The sequence below is a fragment of the Saccopteryx bilineata genome, chromosome 3 (assembly GCF_036850765.1).
Source record: "Saccopteryx bilineata isolate mSacBil1 chromosome 3, mSacBil1_pri_phased_curated, whole genome shotgun sequence".
NCBI lineage: Eukaryota > Metazoa > Chordata > Mammalia > Chiroptera > Emballonuridae > Saccopteryx > Saccopteryx bilineata.
This window is the reverse complement of record NC_089492.1, coordinates 77,169,216-77,187,691: the sequence shown is the minus strand read 5'-3', so window position 1 is coordinate 77,187,691 and position 18,476 is coordinate 77,169,216. Positions and strand designations below refer to the sequence as shown.

Here is an 18,476-nt window from a genome sequence, read left to right as displayed (position 1 = left end):
GGTTTAGATATCCTTGCTCTTTCATTTTGAGGTTTAGCATAATAAAAACCTCTCTCAAGGATGGAAGTCAGCCAATGAAAAGGGACATCAGAGGTCCCCAAAATGAAACTCGCCATTAGTGAAGTCTGTATGGCCTGGACCCCACAGCAGGGAGCAGATTTTGTTCTTACCGTGAATGGCTGAGGCTTGGTCCTGGCACCTCCCTATCTCCCAACCACCTTGACATGGTAGGTCTTTGAGACTGCAAAGAATGGCTGCAAATGTAGCTTTAAAAAAATGCCCCTTTGAGAACCCAAGAGCCATGCATCAGGAAGAGAGGGCCTGCTGCCATCTGGACCACTCAGACAAAAACCTTTTGGATTTTGTGGGACCAGTTTGCAACACAGCCAAAAACAGAGCTGAGCATTAGACCACCCTGTGCACTGGAGGACTCTTCATTTCACTTTCAGGCGGGCGTTTGGGAACAGACTGACCTCTTTGGACTGAAAACACTCTGCATTGCATTACTTGAGAATAATTGTGAGGCCCCAGCTGAGGCCCCTAGAAAGAGTTTGGACTTCCTGCTCATTTGAGGTAGGAAGCTTGAAGTGACTTTAATTTGAGAGAATAAGATACTTGATCTTCTGTCTTTGAGTGGGACCATCTTTACAAGTGGCTGGAAAATTTTATTTGCTTATGAATCAACACTTGTCACCATGTCATTGGTGAGAGTTTATTTTAGGATGACTGACAATGGAGAACCAAAAAAGCTAATCTCTGAAGTGTTTTTTCCTTTTTAATCAAGAACACAAAAGCATTTTTTTTTTTTGCTAGACAAATCAAGGTATTCAATTCAGATACTTAAGGCATTACTTTTTAGAAGAATGAAAACAAAGTTCTGGCTCTTTGTGAGATTTGAGAATTGGTCATCTCTGAGAGCTTTTGCATTTGCAACATGTTGGTGACAGCACCATCTTTTGATCAAATAAAGGGATGCAATATCTTCACAAGCAAGGAGCCCAATAGCCCACTTTCCTGGTTCTGCTGTGCCTGGATTTGTGCAGTGCTTTCTTGCATTATATACTTATAATTGTAAGACTATATATCCCATGATGCCAGACCTGTTATTTGGAGAAGAGGAGATACTTTAAGGACCAGACTAGTCCTTAAAGTCCACTGTATTTCATACAGTGCAGCCTCACTTCAGAGTGTGGACTCTGAATCTGTATGTCCCAATCACTGCCTTTGCTATGTGACCTGAGGACAAATAACTTCTCTGGCCTTAGCTTTCTCATCCATTCGATGAAGCTAATCACACCTTTGTCATAAACTGTTGCCACGTGCAAGTGAAATGCACTTAATAGTGCAATTATCTGAAGTACGGTAAGTCCTCAGTAAATGGTAACCAAATCAATTACTGAGTATAGGGGTAGTTGGTTGTGGCTATCGCTTAACAATTTACCTATTTATTATATATACTACATATCTATTATATATTATATCTATTGTATAATATATATAACATATGGCTTATATATAATTTATGTGGTATGTATAATTTACATGGTATATATGTTTACTACCTAGCATAGGTTTAGTAAAGAAAAGTTGCAAAACTGGATGTATACCTGCAATTTGTGTTTTGTGAAGAGTAGTCTGGAGTAAGTGAGAGAAATGGAGAAAGGGAAATGGGAAACGGGAAAGAATGGAAGAAGGGGTACGCAGAGTAAAGAGGAAACGAATTGTATAAAAATGTGCAGAAGAAAGTGCAGGCAGGAGGCAGTGAGTCGGAACCACAGGTGAGAAAACAGAACCCGGCAGGTCTGGATGTGTCACACTCACCAGGACCCAGGGGGCGGGGCTCCCCCCGAGGGGCGGGACTTCCTGCCCCGACTTTTCCTCTCTCCTTCCGGAAGTACTAGCCGAGGGGCCGCCGGTGCTCAGTGAACCGGACGTCTGCAGCCGGAGGTGAGACTTGCGTCTGTGCGGTCCCTCGCGGGCTCGGCGGGCGGCGGGACTGCGGACGGGCAGCACCGGGGCCTGCGGTGCGGCTCACCGCCTCCGGGGACTCGGACCCGGCTCAGCCCGGGGCACGCAGTCGCGCTGTTGGGGCCACACAGGGGACACCGCCGGGCGGGTGGGCGGGACAGTGTTCAGACTCGGGACTCAGTTTCCCTCCCTGGTGACTGATGTATAGACTGCGGGGCACCGCTCCTCTGAGCTCAGGACCCAGCTGCTAACGGACAACTCCTTTCGGGCTCAAAAGCGCCTGCTCCTCCACTAATTGAAGCCTTGCCCTCCCCACCTCCTATCCGACCCCCAACCCCAAACTTGACTCCTTTCGATTGCTCCCTGTGCGGTAGATGTCACCATCACCCGTTCAGCTGTCAGCGTGGGAGCTGTGGGCATCGTCCAGCTCTTCCTGCCTGTCATACCCCCCATCTGTGATTCAGTTCCCCCAGCTTTATCTCCCAAGCAGTTAACCTCATGCATCCTGCCCACACCTCACCCCACAGCTGTAAGCCAACCACCCGGTGTACTCTGCACTCCTGTGTTGTAAGTCTAAAACCGGAGCTGACCTGCCGACCCTCCACCTATCTCCACCTCCTGTCGGTGCTTGGTGGCCTCACCTGAAAGCCCAATGTCCCAGGCCCCACCCTGGGTGTTCCCTGCTCTGGCCCTAGTCTCATAGTGCACCACACGCAATAGTCAGCAAACGGTTCTGGATGATGAGTGATGACTTCTGGGGAGAATGCCTAGAAGAAAGGGCAGCTTTTGATGGGTGGGAAGAATGCTGGGCGATCAGTCAGTGCTGTAGATGGGGACAGGCATGACTGGAGCACAGCTTTTCTTCTGTTCAGCCCAGAAGATGGGAGTGGGAGTTAATGAGAATGAAAGAAAGAGTTTGGAAACAGCACTTGAAGCACACTAAGCAGTTACTTCTGTAACTAAAAAGTGGCTTCCTTTGTTACAGAAAGAGAAAGAGAGAGAGGAAGGGAGCGAGAGAAACATCAATTTGTTGTTCCACTTATTTTGCATTCATTTGTTTATTCTTGTATGTGCCCTGACCAGGGATGGAACCCACAACATGGGTGTATTGGGATGACACTCTAGCTAACTGAGCTATCTGTCCAAGGCCTTGTAAATGTTTTAAATACTCATCCCAGGAAGACAAAGCAGCTAATAGAAGCAGCTCAGTGTCTGCCCTTTGCCCTGCCCTGTCTGCAGAGCCCCTGTGATAGGGATTAGTTATTTTCAGTAATAAAGGTGACGTGATTCAGGCTGCTTTATAAACGATGCCACATTTTTGGGTCTGACATCTTGAAAAGTTTCACTGTCCTAGCTACAGACCTGAGAATGTGGTCCCGCCGTGTGTGCTATTTTCATCCTCTCTGCAGTGGTCAGTGGAAAAGCTGGGCAGCTCAGCACACTAAAATATTTGTTTTTTGCCCTCTCTGAACCTCGGAGAAAAAAGTTTCTTTTTTGCTTTATTATTATTATTTTTGGTGCGAATTTTTTTTTTCCAGCACCGCCAAGTGCTTCCTCCACCTGGTATAAACAGATACACCGGGACCACCAGTGAGATGAATGTCTCATCTGTTTGGAGGGTGTCATTGCTTTATTTGGCTTGTAAAGAGAGATTCTCCTGTGTGCTGTTGGCCTGTGTTATTCCCACAGTGAACCTGTTTAGCAGAGACAGAAACCAGCCTCTGAGCTTAACTGTGTGACAAACAGAAGCAACACTGGCAGGTGAGAAGGCAGTGGAAGCTCTTCCCGCCGCTGCTGGGCCTCGATGGCCTTCAGCTCAAAATAACCCGCATGCTGCAGAGACACCTCAGGGGAGACTGATCTGCACCCCTCCCGTGTGCCAGTCTTTGAAACTTCCTGTGTCCTTTCCTCGTCACCCATTTCAGTGCTGCTGTTGTAAATGTGCTGTGATGTGGGCACTTTGGGAGACACTTTTGCAGAGTATATTTTGTTATGAAATATGTTTTTACAATAGAAGTGGAGTAATTTTGGATAAAAATGTTTTTTACTTGATCTACCAGTGAGTCTTGAGAAAGATTAAAGTCTGGAGTCAAAGGGGATGAGAACCCTGATTGAAAGTATTCTGCTGACTGAGATGGTTCTGTGAACTAACTGTTCTGTGATTAAGACTTTTAGAGGTTTGTCGCCGCTGTGTGCTGATATGCATTAAACCTGTCCCGAAGATGGCAGATCCCTGGCAGGAGTGCATGGAGTATGCAGTGACCCTGGCAAGGCGGGCCGGTGAGGTATGAACCAGCACCTTGTCCCTGGTGTGGCGCATGTGGGCAGCCAGCGCCCACCGTGTTAAGTAAAACACATGCGCGTTGCTCTTCATTTCACTAAACACTGGACATGGAGTGAATGCTCCAGTTTTATGTCATTAACTTTTTGTGATGACAGTTGCGACTTTAAAGTAGGTTGTAAGATTCTGTGATTTTGTATCTAGAACATTATATCCACTAAAGGCTTATTATATGAATGTTATGATAAGAAATTTTTAAGAATATCATTTAAGTTAGACAATGTTTTATATGATTTCTCTATTTAATTTTTCAACTTGGTTAAAATTGCTGATGCTTTTCCTGTTTGCTTACCAAAAACATCTTTTTAGGTGGTTCGTGATGCTCTAAAGAATGAAGTGAATGTTATGATCAAAAGTTCTCCAGCTGACTTAGTAACTGCAACTGACCAAAAAGTGGAAAAAATGCTTCTCTCTTTCATAAAGGAAAAGTATCCATCACACAGGTATTTCTTATTTCGGTTTCAAATGGTAAAAATGAAACCTGGTTGGAGTCAAAATTTTTGATTCTAGACCCAGAACTTGACTTCAGTTAACATAACCTGGAAAGAAATGACTGGAAGGTGTGGGGAGGCTCAGAGGCCCTGAAAGTGGCGGTCGGGCGGGAGCTGGGGACGAAGGTGGACATGGACACTGCACAGCAGCCATGGCCGCGGAGGCCGCTGGTCACCTCACTCTTGACTCTGACGCCTTCTTAGCTCAGGATTACAAACCCGAGGCAGGACCACCTGCTTGCTAGACTCGGATGTCCGCCCCAGGGGCAGCCAGGAGGGGCTGTTGGGCTTCCCTCCTGTAAGAGGAGCGTTGGGATGCTGGAGGCATGGGACGTGACAGCATCGCCCGTGGGCAGATGGAGAGACAGTGATATGCTCTGTGTTGCAGACCTTTTCTGTGGCAGCTCCAGGGAATCTGAAAGAAGCACCTGAGGTCAGGGCCGCCTCACAGGCACAGATCGGGCAGTCACTAAGTTCAAGTTTACACTCAAGGCCAGGAGCGTTAGGCCCTGCCTCTAGAAGAGAGAACTGGGGGTTTATTTTTAAAACCACCCCCTTCCCCAGTAAGTCCCCCTCTGCCGACAGCACCTTCGCAGGGTGTGTACCTGCTCGTGCCTTTGCTCTCCCTGTTGTGGCACAGTGGGGTTGTCAGTCCTGGGGCTTTCACGTGGCTTTGTTCCCTGGGGTGAGGGGGTAACGCCTGCCCACACTCATCATTCCCAAGGGAAAAGGAGCAACGATGGAAGAGTGTGGTGTGTGGACTTCTGTTGTTTTATAGTAGACTACAAGTAAGGAAATGTTAAGCTTGAACCCTGTTGAACGCATTGTATAGAGTCATTCTCACTTCCAGTTTCATTGGTGAGGAATCTGTGGCCGCGGGTGAGAAGAGTGTCCTGACCGACAACCCCACGTGGATCATCGACCCTATTGACGGAACGACTAACTTTGTACATAGGTACGTCCTTAAATTTTTCATGTTGTAGTTACTGCGTGTAGATGACCTTTCAAGTGCTCCATTCATGAACGTGTACTTTTGAGCAGTGGTCTCCAACCTTTTTCAGGCCACAGACAGGTTTAATGTCAGAAAATATTTTCACAGACCGGCTTTTAGGGTGGGACGGATAAATGCATAAAATAAAATTATGCGACTGGCGTAAAAACTGTGGTATTTTTAAATATAATTGTTGAACTTATGAGACAAGCATCAAGAGTGAGTCATAGACGGATGTAACAGAGGGAATCTGGTCATTTTTAAAAAATAAAACATCATTCAGACTTAAATATAAACAAAACAGAAATAATGTAAGTTATTTATTCTTTCTCTGTGGACTGGTACCAAATGGCCCACGGACCAGTACCGGTCCGTGGCCTGGGGGTTGGGGACCACTGCTTTAGAGGATTTGTAATTTGTAGAATAAAATGTGTTATGAGGGTTTTCATCAGATATGGAAGTGGTGGTAAAATCTTCCTGTTGGGACGTGGGTGACCCAACACCCCGCCCCGCTCACCTTTCTGTGGGCGCCGGGTGAGAACGCACCCTCCTCTCCCCCACTGTGGGTGCCGGGTGAAAACGCACCCCCCTCTCCCCCACTGTGGGCCCCGGGTGAGAACGCACCCCCCTCTCCCCCACTGTGGGCCCCGGATGAGAATGCACCCTCCTCTCCCCCACTGTGGGCGCCGGGTGAGAACGCACCCTCCTCTCCCCCACTGTGGGCGCCGGGTGAGAACACACCCCCCTCTCCCCCACTGTGGGCGCCGGGTGAGAACGCACCCCCCTCTCCCCCACTGTGGGCCCCGGGTGAGAACGCACCCCCCTCTCCCCCACTGTGGGCCCCGGATGAGAATGCACCCTCCTCTCCCCCACTGTGGGTGCCGGGTGAAAACGCACCCCCCCTCCCCCACTGTGGGCCCCGGGTGAGAACGCACCCCCCTCTCCCCCACTGTGGGCCCCGGGTGAGAACGCACCCCCCTCTCCCCCACTGTGGGCCCCGGGTGAGAACGCACCCCCCTCTCCCCCACTGTGGGCGCCGGGTGGGAACGCACCCTCCTCTCCCCCACTGTGGGCGCCGGGTGAGAACGCACCCTCCTCTCCCCCACTGTGGGCCCCGGGTGAGAACGCACCCCCCTCTCCCCCACTGTGGGCCCCGGGTGAGAACGCACCCCCCTCTCCCCCACTGTGGGCGCCGGGTGAGAACGCACCCTCCTCTCCCCCACTGTGGGCGCCGGGTGAGAACGCACCCTCCTCTCCCCCACTGTGGGCGCCGGGTGAGAACGCACCCCCCTCTCCCCCACTGTGGGCCCCGGGTGAGAACGCACCCCCCTCTCCCCCACTGTGGGCCCCGGATGAGAATGCACCCTCCTCTCCCCCACTGTGGGTGCTGGGTGAGAACACACCCTCCTCTCCCCCACTGTGGGCCCCAGGTGAGAATGCACCCTCTTCTCCCCCACTGTGGGCGCCGGGTGAGAATGCACCCTCCTCTCCCCCACTGTGGGCCCCGGGTGAGAACGCACCCTCCTCTCCCCCACCTTGGGCGCCGGGTGAGAATACCAGCAGGTGGGTCCGCAACTCTGAGGTCATTTATGGCGCACCTGGGATCAGTACTAGAGTGCTGTCCCTGTAGAGGGCTCAGTCCAGGAGAGAAGCTTAAAATGAGCACAGGTTTTAGCATCAACAGTGTAGGGTTGAAGCCACGTGCTCTTTCATAGCCTTGTGACCTGGGCAAGCCCCTCAGTCTGCTGAGCCTCATTGCTGTTTTCTTCCTGTCTGTAAAGTGAGCACATTAAGGGTGCCTGCCTCATAGAGTTGTTGGGACCGAATAGGTAGTACTTTATACCAGGACGAAGTGCCGTGCCCAGTGCTGGAGGAATTGCCAGCGAGAGTTAGAATGAGCAGATGTTACATTTCACGGCCTCATAGGTGTGCATGTCCTTGGGAACACTCAGCTGTGAGGCTGAGGTGTGGACTCTGTGTGTGGTGGGTGTGAAAGTGCAAGGATGCTCGTGGGCGGCTGTAATAGAAGATGAGAGTGTAGTGTGTATGTATCATATGGTCTCAATTTTGTTAAAATAAAAACTATTTAATATTCCTAAAAGTTTTTATTTTAATAGTAGTATTGAACCTATTTGATGTTTTCTTCACCTTGATTCTCTGCTGAGTCAGAAATTACAGCCGTGTCTTTGGACCGTCATGCGCCATAGTGGTGACTGTGGCTCATGGTTCACTCCTCAGACGTGTAGCTCCCAGCTGGGTGTTCGAATTGAGACAAGTTGTTCTGCCCAATTCACGCCTGCCTCTATAGGCCCAGGCTGGGGAGAAATGACCAAAGAAAAGACATTTTTCTTTTTAACCATGACTGATTAAAAATCTCTGTTAAAATTTGTTTTTTATTTTTTTGGGGAAAAAGTTTACGTTGCTACTATATTTGTGATATTCGACAATCAAAAGCCATAAAATGGTGTGAGGTGAGGTGGTCTTCCCATCTGTGCCCCCAATGTCCCAGCGCCTGTCTGGAGGGAGCGCCGTTTCAGTTGCTGGGGACTCCTCTCGGAGGCTGTGCCTGCCGTGGTGCCTGCGTCTGCGCGGGGCCCGCCTCTGCCCTCACGCAGGCCTGCGCGCGGGGCCGCCTCTGCGCTCACACAGGCTGCACACTGCCCCACACTGCCGCGGCGGGGAGGCCTCACACGGAACATCTGTAAGCAGTTATATTGTGAAAAAACGTGTTTATTGAAAATAAGTCCTATCTTGGTAAATTTGTTTTTTTTTTTTTTTTTAAGATTCCCTTTTGTTGCTGTTTCAATCGGCTTTGTTGTGAATAAAAAGGTATGTGGTTCAACTTGTGATTGGAACAGGCCTTGCTGTCATTGTCTGAGAGGGTGAATGTGCCATTGTGACAAACTCAGGCTGTCTCCATGTTCAGTCTGTCCAGCTTCTCTGTTTTGAAATAAACGCAGGTGCATTAACATTATCCTGATGCTTTTGCCAGTGAAGAAAATGTAATGTTTTTTGGGAAGCAAGCATTATAAGGAAGAAATACACGAAGTAACTGACCTACTATCCTGTATTTAATCACCATCATATATGATAGTGTTAGGTGCGCAGAGTTGACACCTGACCTGAAACGGTTAACGAGAGAGGCAAGGTCTGAGGGAGGGTGCTTCGTGGGTGCCCGCGGAGGGCTGGGCAGTGGTGGGGGCCAGGGCACGGGGGCAGCAGAGGGTGTGCTCAGGAACCCAGGTACTTGCTGTCTGGAAGCCCAGCAGGGCAGCGCTGCAGCCATCGCATTGCCTTGCTGTTTGACTGGTTGATCAAACAATGAAGGATGTTATCATCATCTCTCTACTTGTCTACAAGCTCGTGACGGGTTTGATCAGCATGTGCACGAGAGAGTTAAGAAGGCTCTGAGAAAATGAAGACATAGTGCAAGTGAAGTAGCCACGGGGCTGTGCAGATCCAGGAGGAGGTGCAGAGGAGCGGAGTGAGCGCTGGGCGGGTTCTCCTCCCGGCACTGTGTGCGTCCCGCACTGAGCTTCCAGCTCCACAGACTAGTGTGTGAGCAGAGAGGATCACGTGTGGTGGACTGTGAAAACCGAACCCTTAGGATGTGGAGAGGTGAACTAGTTGCCAGGAGTGGGTTGGGGAGATCTTTGTAACAGAAGGGTCTTATAAACTGGTTATGTGGGTTGAGTCTTAGAAAATGAAGGGTTTGCCAAGCAAAGAAGAGAAGGAACACATTTTAGTGAGAAAGATCAGCATGGATAAGAGCATAAGGGGATGTGATGGCTTCATGAGTCCCTACAGGTGGCAGGGGCAGGGCAGTGCCCGCCTGCGCCACTGTACCGGGTGGGAACAGCAGAGTGACAGGTGTTTCCAGCCACGTCGAGGTTGTATTGGGGCCGGCGATTCTGAACTAAGATGGTATGGTGAGAATAGCTGGAAATGCAGACTCAGGAAATGTTTTCAAGATAAGATGTGAAGGAGCAGAATGGGGAAGGAGTGAGGCATGCTAGGTTGTGAGTGTTTGCCCTCTGGCAGAGGTTTCTACCAGAGAAGATGAGCTCCCCTGTGGGGATGGAGGTGACAGCAGCCCTGTTCCAGGTGGAAGTTGATTAGCCGGCTGGAAAGGCCGGCCTGCAGGAATAGAGCTAAAGGGAAAGGGAAGAATGGGAACCGCTGAGGTACACAACTGTTACAGGCTAACCAGAGAGGGGCCTACAGAAAGTGACCCAAGGCAGGTTAGTGAGTGAGGTGGACTGAGCGTCCTGCTGGAACACAGGGCTCTGGGAAGAAGCCCGGAGCGGTGGCTGTCTGCAGAGAGGCGGTCGCCAGCAGCTTGCTGGCCGTCTTCGTGGGGAGCTTCAGGAGAGTTCACGATCGGGGCCGAGCCAGCTGTAGTGGGTTAAAGGAAAGTGGGAGACGCAGTGTAGATCAACCACTCTCTGGCAGTGAAGGGAGAAGGAGCATTGAAGGCTTTGTAATACAGGGAGAGCCTGGGGAGACGGTCCCAGAATCGACCTTGCAGAGGCGAGGGATCAGGAGGGAACAGCCTCCCACGAGGTAGGAGTGGGTAGGGACCCTGTTCAGGAGGAAGGATTCACCCTGGGAACTAGGAACGCTCTGTCCTCATCTGGGCGAGGGAGGAAGGTCAAGGTGGGTGCTCCCAGATTTTAAATGGATCAGATGAGAGTCACAGATTCAAGTCTGATGACCTCTTGCCTCTGATTAATCTAGCATCTCCTAGATTAATAATCTGTAGAATAGTTGGCACTTTAGGTATCCCACTGTGTAGCCATTTGAAAACATGGTTTGTCAGGATACCAGCCTTTTCTGTTAACTTTCCTAGTGTAAGTATTGCCTTCACAGTGAGAAGCCCCAGGTGTGGTAAGGGAAACTGCTTTCCGTCTGCAGATGGAGTTCGGAGTTGTCTACAGCTGTGTGGAGGACAAGATGTACACGGGCAGGAAGGGGCAGGGTGCCTTCTGCAACGGCCAGAAGCTGCAGGTGTCACAGCAGGAAGGTGGGTGTCTCCTGCTGTGGTGTGATTCCTACTACGTACTCCTGTTGTGTTGCTTTGAATGTTTACCTCTGGGGTTCTCCAGGTGTCAGCTGATTCAGAAATGGTGCTTATTTCTCTTTTTTCCCCTCTGGAGTTTGAGCGTGGCAGTGGAAGCGGGGAAGCCGGGGGAGTGGGGCGAGCACACTTCTGAGCCTCACTGCTGCGGGCTGGGACAGGGAGGCCGTGGCATATTACTTTAGCCGCTGCATCCCAAATTCTTCGTAGAATCACTCTCGTCTGATGGCACGGGGACCACTTATGGGACAGTAAATTGGGAAAATGTGTTAAATTTGGGAATCATTAGAAAGGATGCATGTACATTTTGTATGAGCTTGCTGGTTGACGCTTTCAGCCGTCCTCCTGTGTGACAGCCGACGAGGGTTTCATCACCGTCTCCCTGAGCCGCGCCGCCGTCCTCCAACCGCATGCCGCTGAAGTGCAGCAGGAACTTAGAGATCCTTGCAAACAGTCTAAATTCAGACTCCTCCCACACTGCCATAATTGTTCTCCTCAAACACTTAATTTGAGAGCAGATTTCTCTTTCATTTCCTTCTATTGAACGCTAAGATTCCAAAGATGGGAGTAACTATCCTGATTTTCAGGATGTTAACGTGTGGAGAAGATGTGCATTTCGGAATGAAGGAGTGCGGTAGCTTTCCAACAAACAACTCCTTCCCTTTTTATACTTATTCTTCTGCTTACATGATGTTTAAGTTGTGTGATTATAAGAAGCTGAGCAGTGACTGACACATTGAGAGCAAGCTGGCAGGAGGCTGTCCACTGTACGGGTCCACTGTCCTGTGAGCCCAGTGTCAAGTTGTCATGAATTCAGTCTCAGTGTCAGAGAGGGACTGGACATCTTGATAATCTGTCAGATTAGTAAATGGAGGGAAGATAAGAGTACTTTCACTTCTGACTGGTTTTATTTCAAATATGTATGTAAATTGTTTATTGAATTTAATTTCTAAATTCCAGTTTTTAAATATTTAAGGCATTTGCTAATATCCCACTAAAGGTATTGGCATGCAGGCAAATTGGTTAAATTCTGCATTTTGGGAGGGATAGAGTAAAAAGCTAGACTCTTATAAAGTGACCACTGAGTGATAATAAATTTATCAATATTTTAATATTTAAAGACTTAGAAATAAATTTTTTTTTAAGCAAGAAGAAGGGAGATAGTGAGACAGACTCCCACATGCTCCTCAACCAGGATCCACCCAGCAACCCCTGTCTCGGGATGATGCTCGAGTCAACTGAGCTATTTTTAGTGCCTGAGGCCTACACTCAGACCAACTGAGCTATCATCACCTGGGCTGACGCTTGAACTAATCAAGCCACTGGCTGTGGGAGGAGAATAGGGAAAGAAGGGTAAGAGGGAAGGGAGAGAAGCAGATGGTCGCTTCTCAGGTGTGCCCTGACCAGGGATTGAACCCAGGACATCCACACACCAGGCCGACGCTCCATCCACTGAGGCAGCTGATCAGGGCCAGAAGTAAACAAATTTGATACAACTATAATTAGTAAAAGGGCTAAGAATGTCCTGTTTTATGCTGAATTATAAGGTTCAATTTTTTTTTTACCAATATTCTTATCATTAAATTCTAAGTGATTATCGAAAATATTTTCTTTTAGATATCACCAAGTCACTGTTGGTGACAGAGCTGGGTTCTTGCAGAACGCCAGAGACTGTGAGGACCATCCTCTCCAACATGGAGAAACTTCTCTGCATCCCCATTCACGGGTAAGCGTGCCGTTCCCTCCGGAGAGGTCCGGGGGTTAACATGTTAGGGACGAGTTCTCTTGTAGAACGAGAAGGGAGAGGGAGCAGGAAGCATCAGCCTGTAGTACTTGGTTCTTGTATGTGCTTTGACCAGGAAAGCTCAGAGTTTTGTTGCAGTGACCTCAGCATTCCAGGTTGACACTTTATCCACTGTGCCACCACAGGTCAGGCTAGAAATGAAGTTGTTTTATTAATTGACATGGAATTAGTACCATATAATGTAATTTGGAAAATATTTATTTGAAAATAATTTCAAACTTAACAAAATTTGCAGAAATAATATATTATTAAAATATTCTGCAGTGTCGCTTTAGCCCTGAATTAAGATACATTACTTATACCGTACCTCTTTCTCCCTCAATACTTAGTGTGTCACTCCGTGAGAGCAAGGTCGTCCTCTCCCTCCCACAGCAGTACTGGTTTTTATACTTCCTTGTTTTCCAGTCCCCCGAGTCCACTTTGGCCAGCTGACTGTGCATGCCCTTGGTAGCCTCTTCCTTCCTCCAGGGCAGGATCAGGCCCCGGTGGCGGTCCACCAGTGTGGTCCTGTCTCCTTAGCCGCCATCGCTCCATCTGTTGTTTTCATAAACTTGATGCCCATCTGATTTTCTTGGTTTTTAAATTATTTCATTTACATGAGCCTCTGAGAATTTTTTCATCTTCCATGTCTGGCTGTTTTATGAGGATGTGTTTTGGAATTGCTCATTCTGCCATAGGTTTCTCCTTCAACATGTCGATTCATGTCTTTGTTTTCAAGTTTTCTTGAGATACAGATTTAAATATTAGTTCAGGTTTGTTCTCACTTTCTTCTTCAGAGACACCAGCAGGTGAGTCCACCCTCCTGTCTTCCACTTCAGCCTCTCTCTCTCTGGCCCCTTACACTTGTCTTCCTTTCCTCGTGGCCCCTTAGTAAAGCTGTGAATGACCACAGATTCTCATGATTTTAATTCACTACCAGTTATTTCTACCTGTTTCCTTCTGCCAGTATCACCACCAGGCTGTAAGACTTAGACCTGAACAAAGGGCACCTAATGATCCAGCCTGGTTTGTGGGGGCGTGGACTGAGGCTCAGAGAGGGGAGTGACAGCTGGGGAACTCACAGCTGGACGGACATGTGACCAGCACCTGCTTCGGCCCGTTCCTCTTCTTCCAACACTAAACTTCCCTTTTAGGAGTCAGGACGCGCCGTGTCTAGTGTGGCGGCCGCTGTGCGGGCTCTAATTCTAGGCTGTGAGTCTGTGATCGCTGCAGTAGTGAGGAGAGGCAGAGGTACAGTCACTGTTGGGAAGCTGTGGTTCCCCCGGAATGGCATCAGAGAGAGGGCAGGCGGTTGCAGAGGCTGGCAGCCGGGGTGCTGTGTGGAGCAGGGATGCCCATGCGGGTGATGGGATGGTTACCTTACACGTGCGAGGAAGCCAGTGCTTCACACCTGAGACCTTTCATTTCCCACTGCCGGAAGTAGAACGGAAACCGTGACCTTTTATTTCGGGAATTTTTCAAAAGTCTAAACAGGGAAGTGTTACCCAGGAGAAGCACAGACGTGCTGATTTCTCGGTGACATCCGCGTTCAGTGGACTCTTCAGTCTCCCAGCCTGAACCCAGAACAGTGGACTCTTCAGTCTCCCAGCCTGAACCCAGAACAGTGGACTCTTCAGTCTCCCAGCCTGAACCCAGAACAGTGGACTCTTCAGTCTCCCAGCCTGAACCCAGAACAGTGGACTCTTCAGTCTCCCAGCCTGAACCCAGAACAGTGGACTCTTCAGTCTCCCAGCCTGAACCCAGAAGCTGTAATCATACAGGAGAGAACACTCAACGGGGTCCTAGTCTGAAGGAATGCCTTAGACGTGTAGAAACAGCCCAATAGGTTCCTAGTTAGCAAAGGGCATTTGTGAGGTAAAGTCAGTTATCATGGGTCCGTTTCCTTTACATTTTAGGGACTCGCTGAGATGAAACGCGCTGTGTCTGTTTTCTTACAAAACGTTTCCTGGCGGCGTGGTTTAGGAAATAATTTCCCTAGAACAGCTTCCCTTTCCTGGGGCCCTTGTATGTGCCGGGCCCTCTGCTGGGTATTCCATTATTTACAGTCATTACAGCAGGGGCCAAAGTGGTTGACATCCCCATTTTGATGACAAGAAGGCTACAACTTGAAGAAACTTTTTTCAAATTAGTTTTTCATTAGCTGAGAGGGGAGCAAACTCAGATCTCTGTGATACCAAAGGTGGTCCTTCCTACTGGGTTTCAACAAATAGGATTGTATACATACGCAGGCCAGAAAAGGTTTCTTCACCTTTTTCTGCTGAAAATATTGTTTTAATGTTTATCTTATTAAATTACTTTGTGAGGATTAATTTTGTCATTTATAGAGTGCACCATGGTGATTATATTTTATGTATTTTATTTTAAAATTAGATATGACCTTTTCTTACCTGTATCCTCTAGAGGGGTTCAGATTCTCGGTCAGCACTTGAAATGAGCTGGCATTAAGGAGGAATGCCTTAGTTGAAATAATTCTTCTTCCCAACCTGTCAGGATCCGAGGCGTTGGGACCGCGGCTGTCAACATGTGCCTGGTGGCCAGCGGAGCCGCAGACGCGTACTATGAAATGGGTATCCACTGCTGGGACATGGCGGGAGCCGGCGTCATCGTCACCGAAGCGGGCGGCGTGCTGATGGACGTAACAGGTGACGCGTCTTCCTTGTCTGTTTGACTTGCCTTCATGAGTAGCTTTTGTCTTTCAATGATTGATATGTGTAATACTTTAACTCTTAAAGGCAAAACCACCAGCCAGGTTACTTTTGGCAAAAAAGAAACGTTCAGGGTAGAGGCAAGGATAAGGTGCTAAGGGTGGTGTGGGTTCCTAATGGAACAGGAGCAGGAGCTCTAGAGAGGCCGTAGGAAAAGGCTAGAGGGCCTGTGAACCTGAGGCTTTTGCCAGGAGCCCTTTGAATGGTGACTGTGTGGTAGTTAGTGAGGGACCTCATCATTGTCATTTTCTCCCTCAGGCCTGGAGGGGTTAAATGCTTCAAACTGATGGTGACATTTTTAAAAGGGTGAACCTGGGTCAAAAATCTGCTAGTGGTTCGGGAGGAGGAGGCACGAGGGAGCGTGAGGGGAGAGGGGTGCAGTGTGTGGAGGGCAGGCTTCGCGGCCATAGGCCCCGGGGCCACAGAGGTGACGAGGTGATAGGACTCATGTGGAGGAACGGACAGGTGACACTTTCCAGACAGGTGTGTCTGAGGCCCCTCCTCCCCTTAACCTGGTACTAAAAAAATGCCTAGAAACTCATTTACCTTGTGGCCAGAACTTAAACATGGTGATTCTGCCACAGAGCAGCTTTTTGGAAAGATAACTGACCTAAAATACCGTGACTAGTCCTGTGGGACAGTTCTGGCCCGAGACATAACCGTTTCCCACATCTGATTGATTCCAGGGGGCCCGTTTGACTTGATGTCGCGGAGGATAATCGCCGCGGGCAGTAGAACCTTGGCGGAGAGAATAGCCCGCGAGATTCAGGTGGTGCCCTTCCAGAGAGACGACGAGGAGTGATTCTGGCAGCAGCGCGCACGCAGCCACCCCAGATCTGCTGGTGCACCGCTGGTTCGCAGAACTCAGGACATTGCGTCAGCCCTGTAATCTGTTGGCTTCAATCGTCCTTGATGTCCAGATTTAAAAATTGCTACTTGTTCTCTATTTTACTAGGCCTAGGTGTGCAAGACTAGATGACAGGTTGTTTTCATTGCGTCAAATCGTGTGTGAGAGTGAACTTTGGGAGAACCACACCGGACGAGGTGGATGTCAGGTCACCCCAAATCGTCAGTGAGCATGTTCAAGTTCCTGTCTGATTGCGACTTCAAGGTTCTGACTCCCTGTTTATGTACATAAGCATTCTAATTAAAAGTCAACTATTTGGGAAAAAACTTCTCTTTAGGTCCAAAAGCCCTATTTCATTGAATTTGTTAGAAGCATGACAATGACCTCCCCGACCTGGGTTTCTTGCTTTGCAGAGACCTTGTTACGCATTGGCGTACAGGTGGGCCCTAGCACAGTGCCTGTCGGAGGGTCTGCAGTCCGAAAATGAGCGTTTGAAACGATGACTATTTTGAAGGTCGCAAATCCTAGTTATAACAGACACGTAATAGCTCACTATTCTGTATTTTTTTTCTTCAGGATTTGAAGTGACAGTTACCACCCTTTTTATATTTCACAGTATCATTCAACATTTCACTCCATGCCATTTCAGTCACACGCCGCCAGGTGGCGTGCGTTGTTGGGGACATTTCTGCAGCGACTGTTTCCCAGACGCTGTGTCACAGTATTTACTTGAATCTCTTATAGTCCCTGTCCTCAGACCCATCTGGCTGAGCACCGGGACCCAGTACATGGCAGAGACACAGCGTTGATGGTGTCGAACTGTTTCTTTCTTCTCGGCTCCTTTGCTGCCATTGGCTTATCAAACTCAGAAACTTGTTCCAGTGCGTAGACACTTTTAGAGATTAATTTATTGCTTAGCCTTGTCCTTGGCATGTGAATAGATTATTAAGTTTGTTACTGGCTTATGTGAGACTTGAATGTGAGGAACAAAGCGCCCTGTGAAGTGTTCAGGGAGGGTTATCTCACTGCAGTGTATGTCTGAGCCGTAGGCCGTGCGTGATGCTGAGACTTGAGTGTGATAACTGCATTTGCGCTGTTGGTCACGTGCAGTATAACATCTCATACTGTATTCTAAGGCTGTTTTTGCAAGCAAATATATTTTAATTAAGACATTCCTGGAGAACATTTTAAATAAAAAGTATAATTGAAATTTCTATCAAGGTTTATAGTTTAAACTACTTTTATTCTATTTAGTAACTCATAGAACATTTTCTCTGATAAGAAATACCATTAATGTTCAGCTTTTGTTGAGCACAGCACCACGCATTGCACATGATGCCCGCGGCCGTACTTAATCCCCCCATAACCCAGGAGAGGTTGTTACCCTCACTGCCCAGGCACAGAGGTGTTACTTGGTTAGCCTGCTTTGCCTGCTCATGGTAACACGCGCCGAAGCTCACGTAGAGAGAGGTGCAGCTGGAGTCCACAGCCTTTCCCCACTGCCCAGCGGCCCCACCTGGGCAGCACGGGAGAATCCCTGGGGCCCTTTGAGCATGCACTGTTTGGGTCCCACCGGAGGGAGTCGGTTCACCCAGTCTGCAGTGTGGCCTGGCCGTCTGTATGTCTAAGGTGGCCTGGGTAATTCTGTGGGTGCTGGAATTGACTGTTCTGGACTGCTTTTCAGAAGCACCTGATTTCTTAGAAATGGCTTTGTCCACCCACCACTCCCCCATCTCCACAAACCACAGAGCGCTTCGTGGTGTCATTTGATGTCTTTAGATTGAAATGTGGTTGTGAGTCATTCCTTTGCCACTGGGGCCTGATTTGAAAATTATCGAACCTGCCTTTTGTATTTCTGCCAATGACCACTAGGTGGCAAACTGCACATAGAGAATCATCGTAGGTTAGCATTTTCATCTCTGAAAACATTATTTTTCCTTCCAAGTATTTGAGTTTAATGACACAATATTAAAACCAGGGAACTTTTCTCATGAATTGAGTTACTCTGGATTATGGGTCAACACAGACTCCCTCCAGCAGAGCTGTGGATGCCCCGTGTATTCTGTGGCCTAGATGTGAGTTCTTCCAGCTCCAGCTTTAGAAAGGGGCTCATTAATTATAAACACATAAATACTTGCCTTTTGTCATTGTACTGGATAGCACCTTTCCTTCAATGTCCCTGCCAACTAACGGGCCCATTCCTGAAACGTTGCTTCTGTCCTGCGGGCCCTTCTCGGGGAGCCGGCCATACT

The 18,476-nt window shown here is 48.7% G+C and overlaps 1 protein-coding gene across 2 annotated transcripts; it reads left to right on the top strand.

Moving 5' to 3' along the window:
• The first annotated feature begins 1,218 nt into the window (after positions 1 to 1,218).
• IMPA1 (inositol monophosphatase 1) lies at positions 1,219 to 17,438 on the top strand. 2 transcript variants are annotated; one of them, XM_066266397.1, is made up of 9 exons: positions 1,219 to 1,362; positions 4,136 to 4,253; positions 4,619 to 4,752; positions 5,651 to 5,755; positions 8,575 to 8,620; positions 10,706 to 10,814; positions 12,486 to 12,594; positions 15,163 to 15,314; positions 16,064 to 17,438. In XM_066266397.1, exons 1-9 carry the CDS (start codon positions 1,331 to 1,333, stop codon positions 16,177 to 16,179), a joined length of 921 nt encoding a protein of 306 aa, XP_066122494.1. In that variant the 5' UTR covers positions 1,219 to 1,330; the 3' UTR covers positions 16,180 to 17,438. The 2 variants fall into 2 exon arrangements, with proteins under 2 accessions (XP_066122494.1, XP_066122495.1); XM_066266398.1 differs by lacking the exon at positions 1,219 to 1,362 and adding an exon at positions 1,673 to 1,947.
• The last annotated feature ends 1,038 nt before the right edge of the window (positions 17,439 to 18,476 follow it).

Bases quoted from the DNA above. Each gene is read 5' to 3' on its own strand.
- IMPA1 (XM_066266397.1), top strand. From the start codon at position 1,331: ATGCACTTAATAGTGCAATTATCTGAAGTACG. The intron at 4,254-4,618 runs GTATGAACCAGC...ACATCTTTTTAG, and splicing joins TGGCAAGGCGGGCCGGTGAG to GTGGTTCGTGATGCTCTAAA. The intron at 10,815-12,485 runs GTGGGTGTCTCC...ATTTTCTTTTAG, and splicing joins GCAGGTGTCACAGCAGGAAG to ATATCACCAAGTCACTGTTG.